Source organism: Natrix helvetica (assembly GCF_964273705.1).
Source record: "Natrix helvetica genome assembly, chromosome: 4".
In the NCBI taxonomy this organism is placed as follows: Eukaryota; Metazoa; Chordata; class Lepidosauria; order Squamata; family Natricidae; genus Natrix; species Natrix helvetica.
In genome coordinates, this window is record NC_138550.1 from 24,200,856 (window position 1) to 24,223,435 (window position 22,580).

Below are 22,580 nucleotides of genomic sequence, written 5' to 3' on the forward strand. Positions count from 1 at the left end.
GCGCGCCAGGCGAACCTGGTGGAACGCCCCCTTGCCACGGCTGTCACATGGTCATCCATCGACAGCCGGGCATCCAGGAGGACGCCCAAATTGCGCGCCCATTCCACGGGGGCCAGTTGTTCGCCCCCGATGGCCAGTGATGGAACCCACTGGTTGAACCGGGGCGCCGGTAACCACAGCCACTCCGTCTTGGAGGGGTTGAGCCTGAGTCTGTTACTTCCCATCCAGACCCGTACGGCCTCCAGGCACCGGGACATCACTTCAACGGCATCGTTCGGGGTGGAGATGTACAGTTGAGTATCATCAGCGTACAGATGGTATTCAACCCCAAAACCACGAATGATCTCACCCAGCGGCTTCATATACGTGTTGAACAGGAGAGGCGAAAGGACTGACCCCTGTGGCACCCCACAAGTGAGTGGCCTCAGGGTCAACCTCTGCTCCCCTGCCAGCACGCATTGCGTCCGGCCGGAGAGGTAGGAGGAGAACCACCGCAAAACGGTGCCCCTCACCCCCAACCCCTCCAGACGACGCAGTAGGATACCATGGTCGATGGTATCGAAAGCAGCTGAGAGATCTAATAGGACCAGGATGGAGGAGCAACCCCCATCCCTGGCCCTCCAGAGATCATCCACCAACGCGACCAAGGCCGTCTCCGTGCTGTGACCGGGCCGGAAACCGGACTGGCGCGGGTCTAGATAATCAATTTCCTCCAAGTGGCGTGGGAACTGTTGTGCCACCACACTCTCTACAACCTTTGCCAAAAAGCAAAGGTTGGAGACAGGACGATAGTTGGTTAACATAGCTGGATCCAGGGAAGGCTTCTTGAGTAGGGGCCTCACCACCGCCTCTTTCAAGGCGGCCGGCAAGGACCCCTCTCTCAGAGAAGCGTTGACTAACTCCTGGAGCCAGCCTCGTGTAACTTCCCAGGATGCCAGTATAAGCCAGGAGGGACACGGGTCCAGTAAACATGTAGTGGCTCGCAGTCGCCCACGCAACCTGTCCATATCATTGGCAGCAACAGAGTCAAACTCCTCCCAGAGTGGTCCCTCAAGACTCGCCTCCGACGTCCCCTCTGGACTACTGGAGGGGACACACTCGCTATGGATTTGAGCGATTTTGTCCTGCAGATATTCCCCAAATTCCTCTGCTCTACCCTGCAAGGGGGCTTCCCACGGCCTCTGCGAAAGGAGGGAGCGGGTCACCCGAAACAGGGCGGCAGGGTGGTTATCTGCGGACGCAATAAGAGCGGCACAGTATTGACGCTTGGCCACTCTTAGTGCCACAAGGTAGGTCCGTAAATAGGCTCTTACCTGTGTTCGGTCAGATTCGGAGCGTGAAGATCTCCATCTGCTCTCTAGGCGTCTCCTGTGGCGCTTCATCACCCTTAGCTCCTCGGTAAACCAAGGGGCCAGGGTGGCTCGCTGCCGCAGGAGAGGCCGCAAAGGTGCAACCCGGTCCAAGGCCCCAGCAGCCGCACTGTTCCATGCGGCCACCAGGTCCTCCATCCGGGAGCGGGTCAGGGCTACAGGAAGTGGCCCAAGCTCCGTCTGGAACCTATCAGGTTCTATCAGGCGCCTCTGACTATGTATTTAGAGAAGAATCTTCAATACTTTTAGAAATCAGATAAATGTACCACATTAGTAATTCCCAGAACCTCTGAGATAACCCTCCCATCTCAAAGTTAGATTATTCAGGAAAAATCTAATGTTACATTCAGGTAAATACAGAGCCAGTTACAGGTTTAGTCAGGGCTAAATAGCATACTGCACTGCAGATAAATAAGACAAGTTGGACTGTATTGCTGGATCTCTGACTGATTTATGTTAGATAGTATAATATAGCCTTTATTGGTATTAGTACATCATGTGTACAACGAAATTGGTTTTAGCCTCACTGGTACAATCCATGACAAAAATACGAACAACATAAATGGTATAAAGAATAATCCCTATGCAAGTAATTATGAAAAGAAAAAGATAGAAAAAGAAAAACTAGTCATACGTTTCCGCGTGTGCGTGGATTGATTGTGGTTGTGTTTAAGAGGCTGATGGACCAAGGATAGAAAATATTTTTAGACCTATTTGTTTGGCTGGCTATGTTCTGATGTCTTCTGCCTGATGGTAGAAGTGCGAAGAGACACTGACCAGGGTGTGAATCATCTCTGAGTATCTTCCTTACTCTGCTAAAGCAGCGAGACCTAATGATGTCATCCAGTAGTGTTAGAGGACAACCAATGGTTTCTTGTGCCAAATTGATCACTCTCTGTAGTGCCTTCCTGCCCACAGCAGTTAAAGCAGTTAGATTAACAAGGATTGCCAAATTTGCTGAAAAAGTCTTCTCTTTGACAAAGATGCCTAAATGGTGAATGCCATTTTTATACCAGAAAGCTTCTGAATGTGTTTCTGGTAACAACACAGCTTCCTTGGCTTAAAGTGAATTCAAAGTCATAGGCAATTTGTCATTTTTAGTGTATTGCCCTGGGCTGAAGTAACGATGAAAAGAAGAATTAACATGAATGCAGTGCCTAAATCACAGCAATTTACTTTGTCCAGAAATACATTATATTTTAAACAAGTTATCCTTGGGCAACAATGCTATTAAAAACCGGAGACTGGGAGGCAAGAGTAAGCCTGAACTATTGCATTCTATTGTGTACGAGCTTCTCATAACCATTTAGCAGAAGACAATAAATAGCAGGATAGTAGGCTAGAAGAGAGGGGCGTGGTGGCTCAGTGACTAAGACACTGAGCTTGTCAATCAGACAGGTCAGCAGTTCAGCGGTTCGAATCCCTAGCACTGCATCATGGAGTGACCTCCCGTTACTTGTCCCAGCTTCTGCCAACCTAGCAGTTCGAAAGCACATAAAAATGCAAGTAGAAAAATAGGGACCAACTTTGGTGGGAAGGTAACCGTGTTCCGTGCGCCTTCAGTACTTAGTTATGCCAGCCACATGACCACAGAGACGTCTTCTGACAGCGCTGGCTCTTTGGCTTTGAAACGGAGATGTGCACCGCCTCCTAGAGTCGGGAATGACTAGCACATATGTGTGAGGGTAACGTTACCTTTACTAGGCTAGAAGTACCTTTGATGTGTCTCTTCATGTATAATATTTGCCTTTTTAATCTGAGTACATCCCACTTCCTGTTTTCCTTTACAGCCATTGTATAGGAAAACATGTCTATGGAGGCCATCCTTTAGAGGGAAATTTAGGACAGAGTTCTATTTAATGCCATCAGTCTTCCTTCCAATGTACAAAAATGCCTCCAGCGAAAAGGTTCAAAATCAGGGGGCTGGATGGATCCATTATTTGAGAAGCAGGATGCTGGCCTCTCAATAAGGCAGCTCTCTAGAGGGGTCTACAAAAGGAGGCAGAATGAAAAAAAAAACAGGATTTACACCCTCATGATACTGCCTCATTCTTCCTGCATCATCACATTTCACACACATTTAAAAGGGGAACAGGTTAACATTATGATGTTGTGATTCTGACTGTCAATTTGATGAAAGGAGCAAGCACCTCTGCATCCCATGGCAGTTATCATAGAAAAGCAGAAAATTCCTAATGAATTATTGTTATTGAGTTCTTATGGGTAGGAGTGGAAGCAGATGCTTTGGTGATTTTTGGATTCATTTGCCAAAATGATATGCCAGGCTTTAGCTATTATAATTCTTTACTTCCCTCCATAATGGGCGCGGGTTGGGAGTGCTGGGAAGGGTTGGGATTCCGGGGAGACATTAAGCCATTCCATTGGAGGGTTTGCCACCTTCCCTCTGGAATGAGCTGCCCCTGGAGCTTTGCATAATCCCTGACCTCCGGTCCTTCCGACGCGCCCTAAAAAGTTGGCTTTTCCAGCAAGCCGACCTGGCCTGTTAATTTTATCTAATTTTTAAAATGTTATTGTCATATTAATTGGGTTTATTTTTGGGGATATTTATCTAATTTCCTTTTAACTTTTGTGATATGTGTTTTTTAATGTTGTACGCCGCCCTGAGTCCTTTGGGAGAAGGGCGGCATATAAATCCAATAAAACAAACAAAACAAACAAACATTACTTAGTGAAACCATCATTGTATGATCCTGAGAGGTGTCGTCCATTGAATTGAACAAATAATTTATATGTAAAGTTTGGGCTATATTAGGCCAAATATAGGATTTGAATAGATGCAAGGTGTTACCGAAAGGATAGCCCAATCAATTGAAGTAAAAGTATGCAAGGCTAGTAAGACATAGGACATTTGAGTCTCAAAAACAATGTGAAACATTGCTTGTTCTCAGGGTGGTATTTATAAGAAATAAAGCAAGTTGCAACTGCAATATAACAAAAATATGGTGCATGAAAAACGGAATTAAGACTTTAGAATATGAAGAACATATGTTAAAGTCAAGTTAAAGCAATCATTAGGCTTTCTCTATCGTGAGTGCCACCACTAAAAAGATTTATAAACAGGAGCTGCACTTTACTTGAGAGTGACCAATATAAGGACTGTAATCATATCCCCAAAAACACACATATTAGTGGGCTCATTTATAGGCTAAAGATGAATAAATGAAGATGATTAAATCTCGTTCAAGACTGGAACATTAGCTATATTCTGGACCACAGTAAAATATGTGGCTTTTTGAAGTCTATTGAATTCTCATCATGTGAGTGATGCATTGCAGTTATCCAGATGGAAAGGTTTGGAATATAAGTAACCTACCCTATCTAAGAGGTATCAGAGTTTGTAGCGATCCAGCCAGTACACAAGCAAATAATACAGCAGGATTCATTATATTGAAGAAACTTCTTTATATACAAGAATATAAAACATGATGCATGTATACAATACCCATGCAGCTCTTGGAACGGGGTAGAGAGAAGAAGAAGAAACAAGTACTCTCAAGCAAGACAAATGAACACTCACAGCACAGAACAGTTAAGCTAAGCCACGCCCAGACTCTAAGTCATCTCACATGGCTCAGACAACAAATCCTGTGTCTCAGTCATCAAACAGTTCCCATTGGCTGACTTGTTGTTATGGCTATTCCAGTTCATAAATTCTTATACACTGACAAGAGAACTATATCCAGCATAAAAGATTTTTAAAAACCCATGTCATAGAACCCAACCATGCATCTAATATCAACAATATATTTTCACATTAAATGATTAAATTGGTTCTTCCAATTTGTTATTGTGGTAAATGGAATATAGTTAGGAGAGTCCAAGAAAACTGACTGGTTAGATTGGAGGTGGTAATTCTCTTTAGGTCCAATTGACCTTACAAAGCAATTGTTGTATAAATAAAGAGCATCCCATATAAGCCATCTTAAGCAACTGGGGGAGAAAGAGCCAGGATATAAATTTAACAAAGGAATAAAGTAATATATACCTATATTTGAAAAGGCATTATTTTTGTGTGAGGGAAAAACTGCTTACACCAAATAAAAATATATCTACTACTACAGGTAAACATATACTTAGAATGTCACCCTGAAATTAATTATCTTATTTTAAATGTTCATTTGCTAGAAATCCAAATGATAGGAAGAGTAGAAAAGAGGGGAAAAGCTATAATCGGAATTCATTGTTGTGATCTGAACCAAACCATCTGTTGTCTAGTACTTTTTTTTAGCCTTTTTCCAACTGTTACTTTTGGCACTTCCATGATATCCAGTTAAGAGTCTGTTTACATCTTGAGTGATTGCTTCTGTATTGGATTGGTCTGCTGTTCCCTAAGAAAAATTCCAATAAAAGTAATTAATATAATCCCTTTAATCAATAGCTTTAGAATGAACAACAGTGGATGAAATGCTCTAACTAAAAGTAGTATCAAAGATTTCATACACCTTACATTCTGTAATCAAATACTTTGGCCACCTAATGAGAAGGAAGGACTCACTGGAAAAGAACCTAATACTTGAAAGGATTGAGGGCAAAGGAAGAAGGGGACAGCAGAGAATGAGGTGGCTGGATGGAGTCACCGAAGCAGTCGATGTGAGCTTAAATAAACTCTGGGGGATAGTAGAGGACAGGAAGGCCTGTAGGAACGTTGTCCATGGGTCGGACACGACTTCGCAACTATTAACAACACATTTTGAAAAAGACACCCAATTGATAGGTCACTAAAAGAATTGAGACCTTTGTTATTTTCAAGAGGTGGAAAAATGAAAGGTGAATCCTCTGAGTACCAAGGGCAAAGATTCAACACCTTTCTTTGAAAGGGAGTGTGTTCCATAGCTTTGATGTTCATAGTTTCCCTTGCTACTAATATTGTGTTGAAGGCCTGAAGAAAGTGTGCCTTTTTGTTTTTAAAAAGAGATGAGAATGGCTTTGTAGCAGATGGTGTTACTGATCCGTAGAGAGAAGCACTGAATCCTTCTCTTTTCAGATTAAAATCTGAACAACAACAACGGCAGCAACAACAATAACAATTATTGGCACAGATGGGCAAATTTATCAACTATGGTTTCTTTCTATTTCTCTCCCTCTTTTTGAATCATGCATCCATATCATCCTAATTCTACTTCTGCCTATTTGAAAATCCATAAACTCTGTGGTCATTTCTTCTATTGTATGCTATTTTATCTCATTTAAGAATTTCTTACATCTAATTCTGTTACTATTTTGTGGATTTTTGTACGTAAATATACAAATCCAAACTACTCAAAGTAAAATGTTTTCCTCTCATTTACACATTAGTGCATGCTATTTTAAAAGGATAAATTACAATAAAAATTGCAGAAACATAGCTTTCGTTTACACTAAATTAAATTGTCGGGCTTCAAAATTTTTACCAAGGGGTTCTCTGCCTGGTTGCTGGGTGGGAGTGGCCATGACAGGCATGGCATAGTTGGCCTCCTGCACCATGGCAGGGGAGGCGTTTTTGCCCTTCCTGAGCTCCAGAGGCTTTCCTCAAACCTCCAGGAGGTTGAAAATGTCCTCCCCAGGCTCCAGAGGCCCTCTGGAGGCTGGAAATGGGCCTATTTCTGGCCTTACCAAACTTATGGTAGGCCCATTTTCTGCCCTCCTCGAACTGCTGCGCGTGCACTGCACCTACCTGCACCCAAAACAGGCCGCGTGGGGACTCCTGGGAGGGGCGGGCTGGGTGGGGCCAGCCAGGAGTGGGATTTGGGGGTTCTCCAAACTGCACAGAATCTTCGCTAGAGGTTCTCCCGAATACCTGTGAACCCCCAGCAGCCCACCCCTGAGTTTACACATTGAAACTAAATTAAATAAGGATTTGGCAAATTTATATTAAAATAGAAAAATAATCTATTACATTTTGAGCTAATACTATTTATCTTGGTTTTGATGTGTGCTAACCAAAGCTCCTGAGATTTATTTCCTAGTGTAGGTTGATCAGATTTTGCTGCTCTTACTGTTACCCTTCCTCCTTCTATTTTCCCCACAACAACGACTGTGTGAGGTGAGTTGGGCTAAGAGAGAGTGACTGGCCCACCGTCAACCAGATGGCTTTCATGGCTAAGATGGGACTTCAACTCATGGTCTCCTGCTTTCTACCCGAAGTGATTCAGTTCATGTCATAAATCAGGGGTGTCCAAACTTGGAAACTTTAAGACTTGTAGACTTCAACTCCCAGAATTCCCCAGCCAGCATGGCTGGCTGGGGAATTCTGGGAGTTGAAGTCCACAAGTCTTAAAGTTCCCAAGTTTGGACGCCCCTGTCATAAATGAAGGACTTCGGTTAAACAACCAAAAAAGGATACACTGGTTTACACTAGAAAAATAGTTCTTTTTATACTTTTGTTTACCTTGTAAATGAAAAAAAATACTATTTAAAAGAAGAAGTTGGCAAAAAAAAAGCATACAAGAAAAGGCAATATTATTTTCCTTGTTTTATTTAGCCAAAAGGAGTTCTTGTTCCTTTTAAAGAATGAGTAATAATGTAGTTTCCCCCAAGGAGCTCTCAATTATTATGATTAACTTTTAAGACAGGTCACAACATTTATTTAAAATTAATATCCTAAAGAACATTTAGAGGAAAAATATTTTTAAAAACTTTAAATTAAATCCCTATTTGGGGTTAAGTTTCCTTAATTTAATTAATTAAGCATTATAGGAATGAAACCTTCACTAATCTTCCTAAGTATTAGATGCATGTGTAATGCATCTCAACCCATATACTTTGCTAAGAACATACCTTAATTATGCAGTCTGTTAGGATTATCTGTGGATTGTGGGATTAAAATCTATACAAAAATGTTTAGCATTTATGGGCTTTTTAAAAAGTGGTTAATGTGCTTTACATAGATTTAATAAATCCTTACAACAGCAGCAGTTCTATTAAATGTCATGTTACTATCCTCATGTCATAAAAAAACACATAATGAATCATACCAAAGTCCAATATTTATTATTTATGAAGAAAATTTATATTGCTGCCCAATTCACTCTTGGTGACTCTTTGCAGCTTACAAGGTTAAAACCCAGTATAAAAACAAACATGGAAATGTACAGTAATCAACAATTGATTCATGCAGTAATCAACCTTATGTCTTTGGGAAATCCACAAAAAAATCTGTGAAGGCATTTGCTCACCTCCACTGTTGTTCCAGATTCCTGTTGGAAGGAAGATTTATAAACAAGGACTAAAGCTAATATTGAAACAATCTTGTCTAAAGTTATTTGGTGAATTGAGTATTAGATTAAGACTTTCACGCTGTCTCCCTTGCTTACAATACACACTCTTAGCCACCACAGTTTATTGCCCTTTTAGTAATTTTGCTTTGCATTACTAAAGAAAGAAAGTGAAATTTTCCAGGTGTATCGGTCTATTGAAAAATAATGAGAGAATATTGTCGGTTAATAGCCATAATTTATGCTTCTATGTAATTCTCAGATAGTTTTCAGAAATAATTCTGATTTTTTTTTCTATTACAGATTCCGTGGATTCTTGCATTTTTAGAGTTGCTCCAATGGATGTTTTTTGCACTTATTGAATCTTTACTTATGGGAAATTTTTTGCTTTACATTCCAAACTAATAATGACTGAGTCATGTGATTGACAAACTGGTCTAAAAAGATTTTTTGGGGGGTTGACAAGTTTGTGACTTGAGTCCCTTTAAGAAAAGCATGCTCAGATAGTGGCTGGCACAGATACCATTTCCTTTCAGTAAGACTGTGGAAGACGTGGCCACTTAAAAAAATCTAAAAATGAGTGCACCATTAGTTCCCAACAAGTCATGTTACAATCTATTACAGACTAACAGAAATGAGATGAAAAATAACAACGAACACATGGTGTCTGTAGGAGACTCAAATGCCAATCAAATCACATCAGATGTCAGGACCCCTGGAACAGCAATAAGGACAAGAAATATTTCAGGAGAATCTGCTTGCTTACATACCAGTAAGCAAGAAACCAACAGACAACTAGACTCTGAGAGGAACAATCTTCAGGGCATCACTGGTGAATCAGAGTTTATAGTGTCTTCTACCATCAGCAAGAAATTGCATGCAGATTGTAGGCCAGAAGGGCTGAAGGACACTTCAAAGCTAGTCACCATTAGCCGAGGACACAGTTTGTCCAATCTGAGGATCAACACAAGTGATAACTTTTCAGTGGTACTTTCAAAAAGCGATGCTGACCTTATTCAGCATGTTTCAAAGGAAAAAACACTGAGAAGTATTGAACCAGAAGGAATAAAACGCCTTTCTTTGGGGAGGTCAAGAAAGCTTATGGCTAAAACAGAAAAAGAATTTGTTGGCCGTGTATCAGGTAAACGCTTGCTTTCTGTATCCTTGGATTCCATCAACACATCACATCATTTGAGTGGGAACATAGAAAAATCTCAGAAAACATCAAGAGACCATTTTTTAGGTATGGTGTTCCATCCAAATGATGGCGTGTCAGAAGGAAACATTGTACCTTATCCTAAATATTTGTCTACCTCAGAAATGGAAAGAGCAAGCGCCCCAGTTGTACAATCAGGTGTGGATGATGTACCAAATGCCAACAAACAAGGCCCTCCACATCATTCTGTTCTTGACCTCCATTTAACTGTTAAATCCAATGAACTTCGGAAACCAGAAGCACAAATTGACCATCAAAGTGGTAAGAGAGGAAAAGGGGAGGTGAAGTGTCCTCTGTCTTCACAGTCGAAGCGTGTGGGTGAGCAAAAAATAAACAAGGCTATGTTGTTTGAATGTCTTGGATGTCCAGCAGAAGAAAATAACGTTGTGGTACAGGATCAAAAGGATAAGGGGACAGAAATACACAAGACCAAATTACATCCATTGCCAAAAGAGGATCTGTTTTTAAATGAAGGATTTGACTCGGTTAACGGAAGTCTGATAAGGGAGAATGGCTCTCCAGATTTAAGAAAAGGAAACAATTATAGTAACAGCAAAGCAGCAAGCAAAGCAAATGAGGAATATAAATCTGTAAAAGATGTAGACTCTATTTCAGCTCTTGATGACGATACAATACATAAATTGACATCAACAAGGAATGAAAACCTACGCATTGGTAGCACAAGTTGTATACCAGCAGTTAATGGGCATATGTCTTTTATGGATAGTGTTAATATGACGGACAGCAAACATCTGAATAACTATGAAACTAAACAGATTCTACTCAAAGGACCCAGTGATGATGTTATAATTGTCCAATCTGATCCGGAAGCTCCCAAACCACAAAATATAGAAAATATCTCGGTAAATTTTAGCCTTGTGGGCAGTGATTTAGAAACCACAAATTTTTCAGTTCAGAGCAAGAAGATAGTTAACGAAAAGAAAGATCATTCAAACAATGCACCGGAAAGCTGCAAAATAATAGCACAAAGTCCCCCAGCTCCTTTGCGCCCTTCTGCAACTGGGAATGCCAGTAGCCACAGCACAGTCTCCAACAGCAGTTTGAAGGAACTTTATGCGCTTCATGTTGACAAGCTGCCATCTTCTGCAACCCTACCTCCCAGCGACAGCGCCCAGTTATTTAGCTTATCCCCTAAAGTGCCTAATAAAACTACATGTAACAGTGGGATCCCTAAGCCTATCCTTATAAATTCCAAGGGGCCCCTACCAGCCAATTACAACAGCGAGAACGAGGATATGGAGAAGCCTGAAGACAAGATTGAAACTCCGGCCATTCCCAAGCCCAAACATGTGAGACCTAAAATAATAACTTACATTAGAAGGAATCCTCAGGCAGTCAGCCAGCTTGATCAGTCTGGATTGTCTTGCATGCCCCCTGCTTGTGGATTGGCAACTGAACAGAAAATATTAAATGATGGAGACATTAAACCAGGCAATATTTTCTACGAAAAATTTAAAACTGACTTTCAGAAGCCTCAGATTTATAGTTCTGGATTTGTAGTATCTGGCATTAAATCCTCAGACCATCAGTTTGGTCCAATGGGTGAAAAGTTTTTCCAGGAGGTAAGTCTGTAAAAAAATAAATAAATACTCAGGCTATTGAAGTGAAATAAATGTGAATCTGTTGAGATCTGTGATAATCTTTCAAATATTCAATTTTAATATCTGTAGATTTTTTTTCTTGAAAAAGTACATAGAATCACAGTGGCATGGGAAACTCAAGATACTGGGTAAGTATGATGAAAGAAATGTTCTTTATTGTCTCATGTTTCTTTATGAATCGCAGTGGCACAGTGGTTGGAGTGCAGTACTGTAGGCTACTTCTGCTGACTGCCGGCTGCCTGCAATTTGGTAGTTCAAATCTCACCAGGCTCAAGGTTGACTCATCCTTCCATCCTTCCAAGGTGGATAAAATGAGGACCCAGATTGTTGGTGGCAATATGCTGACTCTGTAAACCACTTACAGAGGGCTGTAAAGCACTGTAAAGCAGTATATAAGTCTAAATGCTATTGCTATGAATCTGTTTGTTTTTTTTAGGAAAATTGTCACAAAATTCGAGGCTGATATATTTGATTTCACAATACAAAAACAACACCTGGTATAGCCCTGATGCAAACATGACTGGAAAATTCTCTTGCTCTGAAAAGCAGTTTTAAAAACTGTCCAAAAATTATTTTTAAAAAAGAGTGTGAAATGACTCTATACTCAGATATTATTTACAGCAATTCACCAGCATGCTTGCTCCACTTGATTGGTTCAATCTGTATCTCTTTCTCCAACAGCCAACTGTTTTTGAATTTAAATCGAAGCTTTGACATTAGCTTTTAAAACTAATGGTCTCAATCTGCCATCAAAACAGTTTGCTAAATCCCCTGTCTGCTATTTTTTATGTTGATTTAACTTACCTAATTTACCTTTTGCCCAGGACATTGAAAAGTCCCAACAATGCGGAATGTACATGAATAGAAAATGAAGGTTGTTTCACATTCGATACAAAATATTGCATTGCTGAAAGTTTGGTTAATCTGTTTTGAGTCGGCTGTAGTCCAGCTGAAAGAAACTCAAACAATTTGAATGAAATCAAATGTAAAACAGTTTTGGATATTCTGATAGGAAATTAGTGGATTCAAAACAAACGTATTTATCTGCAAACATCTGTATAACCACTACATGACAGCAGAGGGACAAAGTGTATTCTCGCTGTTTTCAGCCATCTAGGGGATGTTCATATTTTGCAGCCTAGATCTTGTAGCCCATGGCTGTATTATCAGACATATTATATCCCAGGAAAAATATTTATATATTTTTAAGTGGACGATGTTGGGGAAAAAACAAAGAGAGTGGAAATTATATTATTTCCATTCTCCTTGTTCTTTATCAACTGTGGATGTTATTGCTTTTATGCACACTGAGAGCTTATGCACCGAAGACAAATTCCTTGTGTGTCCAATCACACTTGGCCAATAAAGAATTCTATTCTATTCCATTCCATTCCATTCCATTCTATTTACTAACTGGCAGTGTCACACTTCTTCCTTTCAAGTACAGGCTTTGACTTCCTTTGCTCTTAATTGGTAATGGATTACTTGGGTTCAAGAGCTGAATCAGCTGAATAATCAGTAGTACCTGTATCTCCTCAGGTTGCTGTGGCTGAATCTCTGTTTAGTTAGCTCCTGGGATGTGAGCCAAGGCTCAGACTAATCAATTCTTCAGAAGTTCTTCAGCTTCTGGATCACAAACTGCCACAAGACTGTCTTCCTCCCTCTTAAGATCCCTCCTACTGCACTACAGGTTTAGCCTTTAGAGGGAATGATAGATGAAACTGCTAGATTGATCTCAGGACAGAAACCTGGTGTGTATATTTTTCTGTTCTTCAAGTCTATATTCCTTCTAGTCAATGAGTTCTTGGAGTTTCTGCCAATGTTTCCAAGATTCTAGAGTGCAGGCTACTCTGGACTATGTCAGAAAGCAGAAGTAAAATAGTTGAATGGGCCTGAATGAGCCAAGTATCAGTTGTCCAGCTTTTTGATTGCAGTTAATGTTATGATGTCTGGACCAAGCCATCAATTGAAAGAGCAAGAACTGTAGAGAAAGAAATAGAATAGACCAGAATTCTATATTGGCCAAATGTGATTGGACACACAAGGAATTTGTCTCCAGTGCATAGAATTTGTTTCCGGTGCAAAAGCTTGCACTGTACATAAAAACAACAAAATGATAGGGCATATAGCATAGATCATGAATTACAGTCATTGATCATAAAATACCGCATGTGATAAATCATAGATACCAATAGGAGAAGGTATTAGGGAAGATGAGAAAAATGAGGAAGTTGTTTAAATGTGAGTCACTACAGTATGTATATGCTTCTTTGGCCTTTTGGAATTGATCTTTAGATACCTGATGTGTGACTTGAAATTTCTGCAGATCTGAAGCTGACATTGGCTCACAAGTTTAGGGGATGGGGAGACCATTTAATCTCCAGGATCCACCATGAAGAATTCTGTCTCCAAATAGACATTGAATGATACTGCACGTAGCTTTTATGATGTTCTCTTAGATGCCATCATTTAATTCTTTTTTTTTTGACAAAAAACCTTTATTGAAAATTTAAAACATTAAAATATAAATACCTTTAAAAATATAAAAAATAAATTTGTATAAGTTATGATCCTTTTTGACAGGACAAGCATAACCATTTGTCATTCAAATACATTTTTATACATTCCTAATTATTCCTATATCTAAACAACTATGTTTCTAAGCTGTCTATTTCATGTTCCTGTTATTTATCCATCGATACCGGTTTTCCCAAACTGTATCATATTCTGGGTCTTCCTTCCTTCCTGGTCCCTTAACTCCAATGTGAGTTTATCCATCTCAAGGCGATCAAGTATCTTTTGGATTATCAAACAGTCTGTCGGCATGGTATCACTTTTCCAGCATTGTGCGAGTGCTATTCTCACTGCTGTAATTATGTGCAAAATTAAATATTTTATCTCTTTCGTATACTTTCCCTTAATAATCCCCAGAAGGAACAGTTCTGCTTTGGCATCTATTTGGGTGTTTGTAATTTCCTGTAACCATTTTTGTATTTTGGTCCAATATTTTTTAACTCTCGGGCATAACCACCATGCATGAAAGAAGGTACCCAGCTTCAGTTTACACTTCCAACAGTTTGGATTTAAGTTCAGATACATTTTTGCCAATCACGTGGGGGCTAAGTGCCAATGATAAAACATTTTATATTGGTTTTCTTTGTACGCGACAGATTTTGTTATTGTGTAATTTTTATTCCGAATCCTTTCCCAATCTTCCAACTGAACCATCATTTAATTCTTGTCTTGTTAGTAAATATCTACAGTAGTATTTTATTATCATTCTTTAAATAGGTAAAAGAACATTTCATGTAAAACATCTGGATAATAAAATATTACTGTAAGTCTTATTCATAAACATGGTTAAAAATCCCAGGCTTAACAGTATAGTCTAATATTTATCTGAATGGCATGGCACAATCCTGTCCTTCTTTATTCAGATGTACTCTTTCATGTGTGCTTTAGATTTATTCTCAATATTGATTTACTAATGGAACTTCTTATTCTCCAGAAGACCTACCATTACAGACACTTCAAGGATAAATTGGGGAAGATTTTGGATTCCCATCTCCCTTGTTTTTCACTCAGCCCAAAGAGGAACTGGCATAGTTAATTTTCCCACAGTGGAGGAGATAAGTAGGATGGCAAGGGGAAATGTAAATAAGTTAGCTCTTCTCATCATTTCCACTTTCATAGCAATGAATCTGTGGAGATTTATTGTCATAGAAGCTTTTCTATGGCTCCTGAATTGACCATTATGTCTGTGACATAAACTCAAGGTACAGATGAGCCAATTTTTTTCTTTTCTTCCCAAGCAAATATATTGGCATATTTTGATGTTCTGTTATGAATGCAGTGTATTCTTTATTCAATTTATAATATATTAGTATGTCATTTTTTTTCCATTTCTGCTCAGCTACCACACCAGCAACCATGCTGAGAAATATTAACTGCAATCCTTGCAAAGAGCGGAGTGAATGCATATTATGATTTCTCCTGTATTTTTTTTAAAAATTTCCTTTTATAAAAGTAATAATTTAAAACACGATACTTGATAAAATTATTTTAAAAAATGCATTTATATTTCTGTAGGTTGGAGAAAGGCCCGTGAAAGACAATCTTTGTCCTCCGCCATACGCTCACTATGAGGTGCCTCCAAGCTTTTATCGCTCAACGATGATCCTTAAACCCCAGTTAGGACTTGGTGCTGTTTCCAGGCTGCCATCTGTGAAGAGCAGGATTTTGATTTCCAGTCAAAGGTCTTCAGCAGGCTGCATCCATCCTCAAGCACCAATACCCAGTTCAACGCTATTCCATCCTGACACTTCAGGTGATCACTTAATCTGTTTGGCTGAGCTAGTAAATCATAAGGCATAATGATAAACTGAACTTAATTACAATGTAAAGGTAATTTAGAATATTGTACCCGAGGGGTAATTAGATCGCTAAGTGGTCTGACTAAGTCTGTCCTAAGTAAACCCAGTCTAGGTTTTAATTATAATAGCAAATCACCAATATAGATCTTTGAGTTTGCTTGTAGTTTGGTTTGGTTGTCTGGTTTGATTTAGGCAGGACAAAAACATGATCAGAAGTTTGCCTTCTTAGTGTATCAGTCTAACTATACAGTGTTTCCCTGAAAATAAGATGGTCTTATTTTCTTTTGACCCCACGAAATAAGCGCTTGGCCTTATTTTTGGGGATGTCTTATTATTTTTGAGGTGCAGGAGGGGGCAAGCGTGGTCACCTCATGGCTGCTACTGTGTTGCAATATTTTCAGGGAAGGCTTATTTCCAGGGAAGGGCTTATTTTAGCACATGCGCTCAAAAGCCCAATTGGGCTTATTATCCAGGGGGGTCTTATTTTCAGGATACTAGTTGGCGCTGCAGTCTTACACTACAGTTTTGCTGCCTGATACTGTCTAGAAGTGTTGAACCAACATTCTCATCATCTCCCCTAATCTCCAACCAGTATATTTTGTGTTTTGGAAGATGGTTTGGGGAAGTCTGCTTAATCAACAGCCCCATTGAATGCAATGGTTATATTAAGAGTGTTTACAGAACACTTTGACTGTGTTACTCAATTAATCCATTTTCTAGATGTGCACAGTAACACAAAGTATCCAAGCGTACTGATTCATAACATGCTAACCATGTGACCTTGTTGTGCATGTTGTGTGAAAACAGCTATAGGGTTCTTTGTACACTAAGTTAAAATCTGTAGTATTGTTGGTCAAGTGTTGCAAAAATGACAAGGGATCTGCCTTCTCCCCCATGTTATCCTGTGCCAACACCACTTTCACTATGAATACATTGTAAGATGTAAATCATATAACAGTGGATTGTTAGTTTGTTCATGCATTTATTTTGGTGCTTTCACGTCAGTGTTGATTCGTGATGACTGCCTGGGCAATTCTCTGCAGTTTTCTTGGCAAAGTTTCAGAAATGTTTTGCCATTGCCTGCTTTCAAGGGTTGAGGTCACCAAGCTGGCTTTATGCCTAAAATGGGACTAGAACTCATGGTTTCCTGGTGTCTGGCCCGATGTCTTAACCACTGCACCATACTGGTTTATATATTAGGAAAATATTTATTATTGTATGTGAGCTATTGGATCTATTTTCACTAGAAAGTGCAACTGAACAGTTACAATATTTCTGAAGAATTCACATGGTTTTGTGTTGGAGTGAATTTTAAAGCACCTCCATAAAAATGAACAATGCTCGTAATCAGATATGATCTAGTAGGATTTGTCTGTCTGAATATTAAATGAATGCAAGTTAAATGGAGATTGCTTTCACTCATCAATTGCTGGCATCATGTTGATCCCTACCACAAATCATATGAATTTTAATGCAAATGTAGGGCTGCTCATCCATTTTACACCATTTTTTTTTCTATCCCTGAGAACATTATCTCCTTTTTGCACATGTTTAGAAAAATAAGAGCTGTAATCTGCTAGTGCCTCAGCTTTATTTTTCCATGGGGTAAAACTACTATGATTCCATCAAATTAGGGATTATGTTGGGGGACATGATGACATCATAAGACTCCATAATTCATAATTCCCTGGAAAATGGTCTGTAGGGTTTAAAATCTTTGTGACACTAAAGCAAATACATTTAAAGATTAAACGCATGTTTCAATTCTCCAATAGTATTTCAACCCCATATCGAGTCATAAAATCATTTTGCATAAAAGAAAAAAATACCCTCCACAATAAAATAATTATTAAATTGTTATTGCGCACACAATAAAAAGTATTGCACACATTATAACCATAAAGCTGTAGATGCTGTTCCTATTTGTTTCAAAATCTCAAGGGAGAAACATCAACCTCAGTTTTGTTGCTCTTGAGTTCACACAATGGCTTCTGCATTCATTTTTCCATTGTTTTAAAAGAGAAATGTTACTTCCATTTTTTATATCTTATATCTATTATCCCATGTGAATATTGGGGCAAAAAGCATATTTCGTAAAACATGTTATATTTTGGCTGCTTTTCTGCTTTTCTGAAAACATTCTCACTTTGCTTTTCAAACCATTTAACACAAATATAAAAAACAGAATATTAAATTGCACATTGATATGCAATGTTCAGTTTACTATGTCTACTCAGAGATAAACTCCCTTGAGTTTAATGGAGCTTACTCTCAAGGTAGTGAATATAGAATTGCAGCTGCAATGCAACGACAGGATTTTCTGACTCCAGGCATACAAGCAGCCAGTTGGCAATTAGATCCCTGCTGATTTAGACTAATGAAAAATAGGGCTTGATTAACTTATCTTTTTTCAGGAGAATAGTGAATGTAAACTTGCTAGAGTAGACTAAAGTAAGGTTGATTAGCTTATGGTTCAGCATTTTGTGGGAAACCCAGCTGTTTTCTTAACTCCCAAGAGTTAGCATGTTGTGTGAGCTAGGTCATCACATTAAGCCATAGAATAATTTATTCATCTGGGCATAGTATGTTTTGTGAACACCGCAATTGTGCTTGGTTAACATGGGGTTAGGGTTAAGTGAACTGTGAACCAGATCTCTGCCTAGGTAGATCCTCCAGGAAAAAAACAAAACCCCGAGCTTGGATAATCTTCATGGACTTTTCTCTTTTCAATGGATTTTTTTTTTAACACAAAATTGTAAAGAGTGCAAGAGAAAATATTTTAAATATCCATCTCACAAATATCTGGCTTATCCAATTCTATTGCACTATTGTAAATCATGATATATGATTAGATTATATGGAAAAGCCACACAGACTTGTTAAATAAAGCAATCATATACTTTAAATGGGTAAAAATTATTCACAGCTAATAATACTAATATGTTATATTTGGTTTCACTAAATTTTATATGTAGCCGAGTTGGGCTACCACTTACAGAGTGCTGTAAAGCACTGTAAAATGGTATATAAGTCTAAATGCTATTGTTATAATAAGACCATCCTCACCCAGGATTTGATTGTGGATTAGGCAGCAAACCAAGTCTGTATAAAATGGTCTGGTTGGATTGAGAGGGAAAATTCCTTCACCAAGCTGTTGATAAAACACAACAGTCTGGGCTGTCATGGACAAGCCATAGTATGCTCATGTAATGTCTATGCTTCATGGGTTGTATTGGTCATCTAAAATATATAAAGAAGAAGATGGATGACTGCAATGGACTCTGAAAGTTTTGTTAGTAATGTTAGGCATAGATGTGTCATGGAAAGCAGACTTTAGACTGAATCTGCAATGTGCATAACACTCACAAACGTCACTCTTCCATCTACACTAGGGATGCACAAACTTTTGAGTCAAGGACTAACAACTTTATACTAGGGATTGCTCCAGAGGTGGTATTACACAAGTTTTGGAGAACCGGTAGCTGAAATTTTGAGCAGTTCAGAGAACCGGTAAATGCCACCTCTCACTGCCCCTGCCCCAGTGGTGGGTTTCAAAATTTTTTAGAACCTCTTCTGTAGGTGTGGCCTGCCAGCCATGTGACCAGGTGGAAGTGGCTTGTCAGCCATGTAACCGGGTGGGAGTGGCTTGGCAGTCATGTGACTGGGTGGGCGTGGCCAACTTGTAAAATGTGGTGAAACTCACTTAACAACGCTCTTGCTTAGCAACCCAAATGTTGGCTCAGAAACTCTGGCATTTGAAGCACGCAAGTCTTAAAGCTGTCAAGTTACAAGATCCTTGCACCCCTAACTCTTTAGAAAAAAAACAAACCCAGGGGTGTTCAAACTTGACAGCTTTAAGACTTGTGGACTTCAACTCCCAGAATTCCTCCTCTGGCTCTTCATCTTGATGATGTGCGGACGGGCAGGGGGAGGGAGCTGGAACCGGTTCTAAACGGCACTGTAGATTTGTGGAACCTCTTCTATAGAAGAGGTTACAACTGGCAGGAACCCACCCCTGCCCTGCCCCCATCTATTCTCTGCCTTCCAAGTCCCAGCTGATCAGAAGGGAATAGGGATTTTTGCAGTAACCTTCCACTAGAGTGGGGTGGGATTGGAGATTTTACAGTATCCTTTCCCTGCAACATCCACAAAGTCACGCCCACAGAACCGGTAGTAAAAAAATTTGAATTGGATTGCTGCTCGAAAAATTTTCAGAACCAGAAGAAACTATTGGGAACAGTCAAAACAAGATTTATGTAGGTTTTGATTCCAGTGGAATGAATATTATGTTAATAAAACACTGCTAATTTGATTATTATTATTTTTTGCACATAGAGAATGCTTCTTGAATTTGTATTAGAACATTTCCAAAGTACAGAGTTACATTAAATTTAAAAGACAAAAGATAAACAGCTTTTTATGAGCTCTGATTTTTAGCTCAACTGGAAACCTCTCATATGAGCTTTAAAGAAATCAATAAATGTCAGCAGAAGCGAACTCTTCCTTAAAGGTTGGGGGGGGGGGGCAGAGAGAAATGCTTGGTTGCCCTTTAGCTTAATAAAGCTACCAGTATTCCTATGACTATTCTAAATTAAGAGAAATGAAGGATTAAAGTGCTGCAGGGATTTAAGCAGGAAGATAAGTAAAAATTGCTAATAATCTCTATTCTTAAACCTAATGTGACTAATGTTGAGCCAGAATCTAGACTTCTGAAGGAAGGCAGCTTCAGCAAGAATGATCTACCGTAAGTATTTGTAGTATATGCTAGAACCACTAAATATTTCTTTAAATAATGGATGTGTTCTGCCACAGATTCAGATGCAGTAATAAAGATTTTTATCTTCATACAGGGAGCACGTAAGTCTTGCATAGTGTGGAATGTAATGGCTCTTAAGCAAAACTAATGTTGTTTATCTATAAAGTAGCTGAAACTGAAGTACCTTTATACCTCAGAGAATCATTCAATGTGGACATTAATCCATTATTTAGTTTCATACTGTGTTGGCCTTTGTAGCTTATCTGAGTTTTTGATCGTGTTTAGTTATCATTTATTTATTTATTTATTAAATTTATTTGCCCCACATCTCATATCAAGATGACTCTCGGTGGCTTACAGTATTAAAAGATTAAAAACTTAACAAATAAATATTTCTAAAATGGTAAAATAGAAATCACACACACTGTATATGTATATGTATATGTATATTTATTCAATTTCTATAGCTGTCCGTCCTCAATCTAATTTACTTGCATTGGCAAACAATATCACAATAATTAATGTCATAAAAACACAAAAATATTTACAAATTATATATATATATACACAATAGAAGATTACCATAATAATGACCCAAAAAATAACAGTGCAAACGGGTAACAGGGCCCCTAACACTTTCAAGATTCTGGGGTCGAGCACATAGCCACATCTTTAAAACTTTACAAAAAGTTAACAAAGTCAGGGCCGCCCTAAGTTCTGATGGAAAAGTATACATAAAATGTTGAATGTTATATGCAAATTTTATCAGTGTACAGATCAATTATTTGTGTGCATCTAATAAATATAACATGTAAACACTCAGTGCTGCTGAAAAGATGGTTGGGGAATTCTAATGAATAAATAGTAAGTGCCTTTGCTGTAACTCTTTGTTAGAAGCTTATATTAAATTTTACTGAGCTGTCACTGAAAAATGTAGTTCCATTCAAATGTAGGGGATGCTTCAAAATTACTTGCCTTGCCTGCCATTAACTTTCTTTCATAACAGGCACAACAGCCTAGCCCTAGTCATAATGGTCCCATCATTCAGTTAATGTACTCTAGTGCAGTGATGGCGAACCTATGGCACACGTGCCACAGGTGGCACGCGGAGCCATTTGTCAGGGCACGCGAGGCGCTGCCCTGTCAGCTGGCCGGCGTGCATGTGAGCGCTGGCCAGCTGAGTTCACCCTTTTTTAAAGCCATTTTTCGCCCTCCCCAGGCTCCAGAGGCTTTATAGGAGCCTGGGGAGGGCGAAAACAGCCTCTCTTGCCCCCCAGGACGCCCTCTGGAGGTGTCAGGGAAGCCTCCGGACAGTCCCTGAAGCCTTCGGAGCGCTTAAAACGACCCTCCGAGCATGCCAGCCACATGACCATGGAGACGTCTTCGGACAGCGCTGACGCTTTGGCTTTAAAACGGAGATGAGCACTGCCCCCTAGAGTCAAGAATAATTAGCACATATTGCGAGGGGAACCTTTACCTTTACCTTTAAGGATATTACAGAATTAGCAGTTTTAATTTCAAATCCTTTCCTACACTGGAATTCAACTTTTCTCACACTGTCACTAAGGCAGCAGCCCCCCTCCCACACGTGGTTAAATTAATCAGCTTAGAGATTTAAAAGACCTTTAAAATCCTCTTCCTTTTGTTAAAAATAACTCGGTATATTCTGCTTTTTATAGCTAATCTTTCATCACCTATCTACTGAGCGTCAAAGCCACAACTTTTGCAATTTCCCTGTCCACGTTGATATTATATCTGGGAATTAATTAAAAAAAATCTGGGTAATTTAACAGATTTTGGTATTTTATTAGCAAAGAACACTAAAACATTAAAACTGTTGCTTAAGAGGCTGAAGCAATAGTCAACTAGAGCAAAGTTCATTAACTCAGATTGGAAGAAATAGTAAAATAACAAAATAACACATTGGGAAGTAAAAAAAGAAAATCAAATGTGAGGAAGAAGAAGATGGAAATCTGTGTCCTTACAGGAAATAATTTAAAGAGGATTATTCCATTTCTTCCATAACAGA

The 22,580-nt window shown here is 39.1% G+C and overlaps 1 protein-coding gene across 1 annotated transcript in view; it reads left to right on the plus strand.

Moving 5' to 3' along the window:
* The first annotated feature begins 9,098 nt into the window (after positions 1 to 9,098).
* Positions 9,099 to 22,580, plus strand: part of MTUS2 (microtubule associated scaffold protein 2) — a 224,671-nt gene continuing 211,189 nt past the window's right edge. Inside the window, exons 1-2 of the mRNA XM_081952692.1 lie at positions 9,099 to 11,383; positions 15,512 to 15,749. Coding sequence (XP_081808818.1) covers positions 9,161 to 11,383; positions 15,512 to 15,749 — 2,461 coding nt within the window. The 5' untranslated portion in view covers positions 9,099 to 9,160. The remainder of the gene's footprint in view (positions 11,384 to 15,511; positions 15,750 to 22,580) is intronic.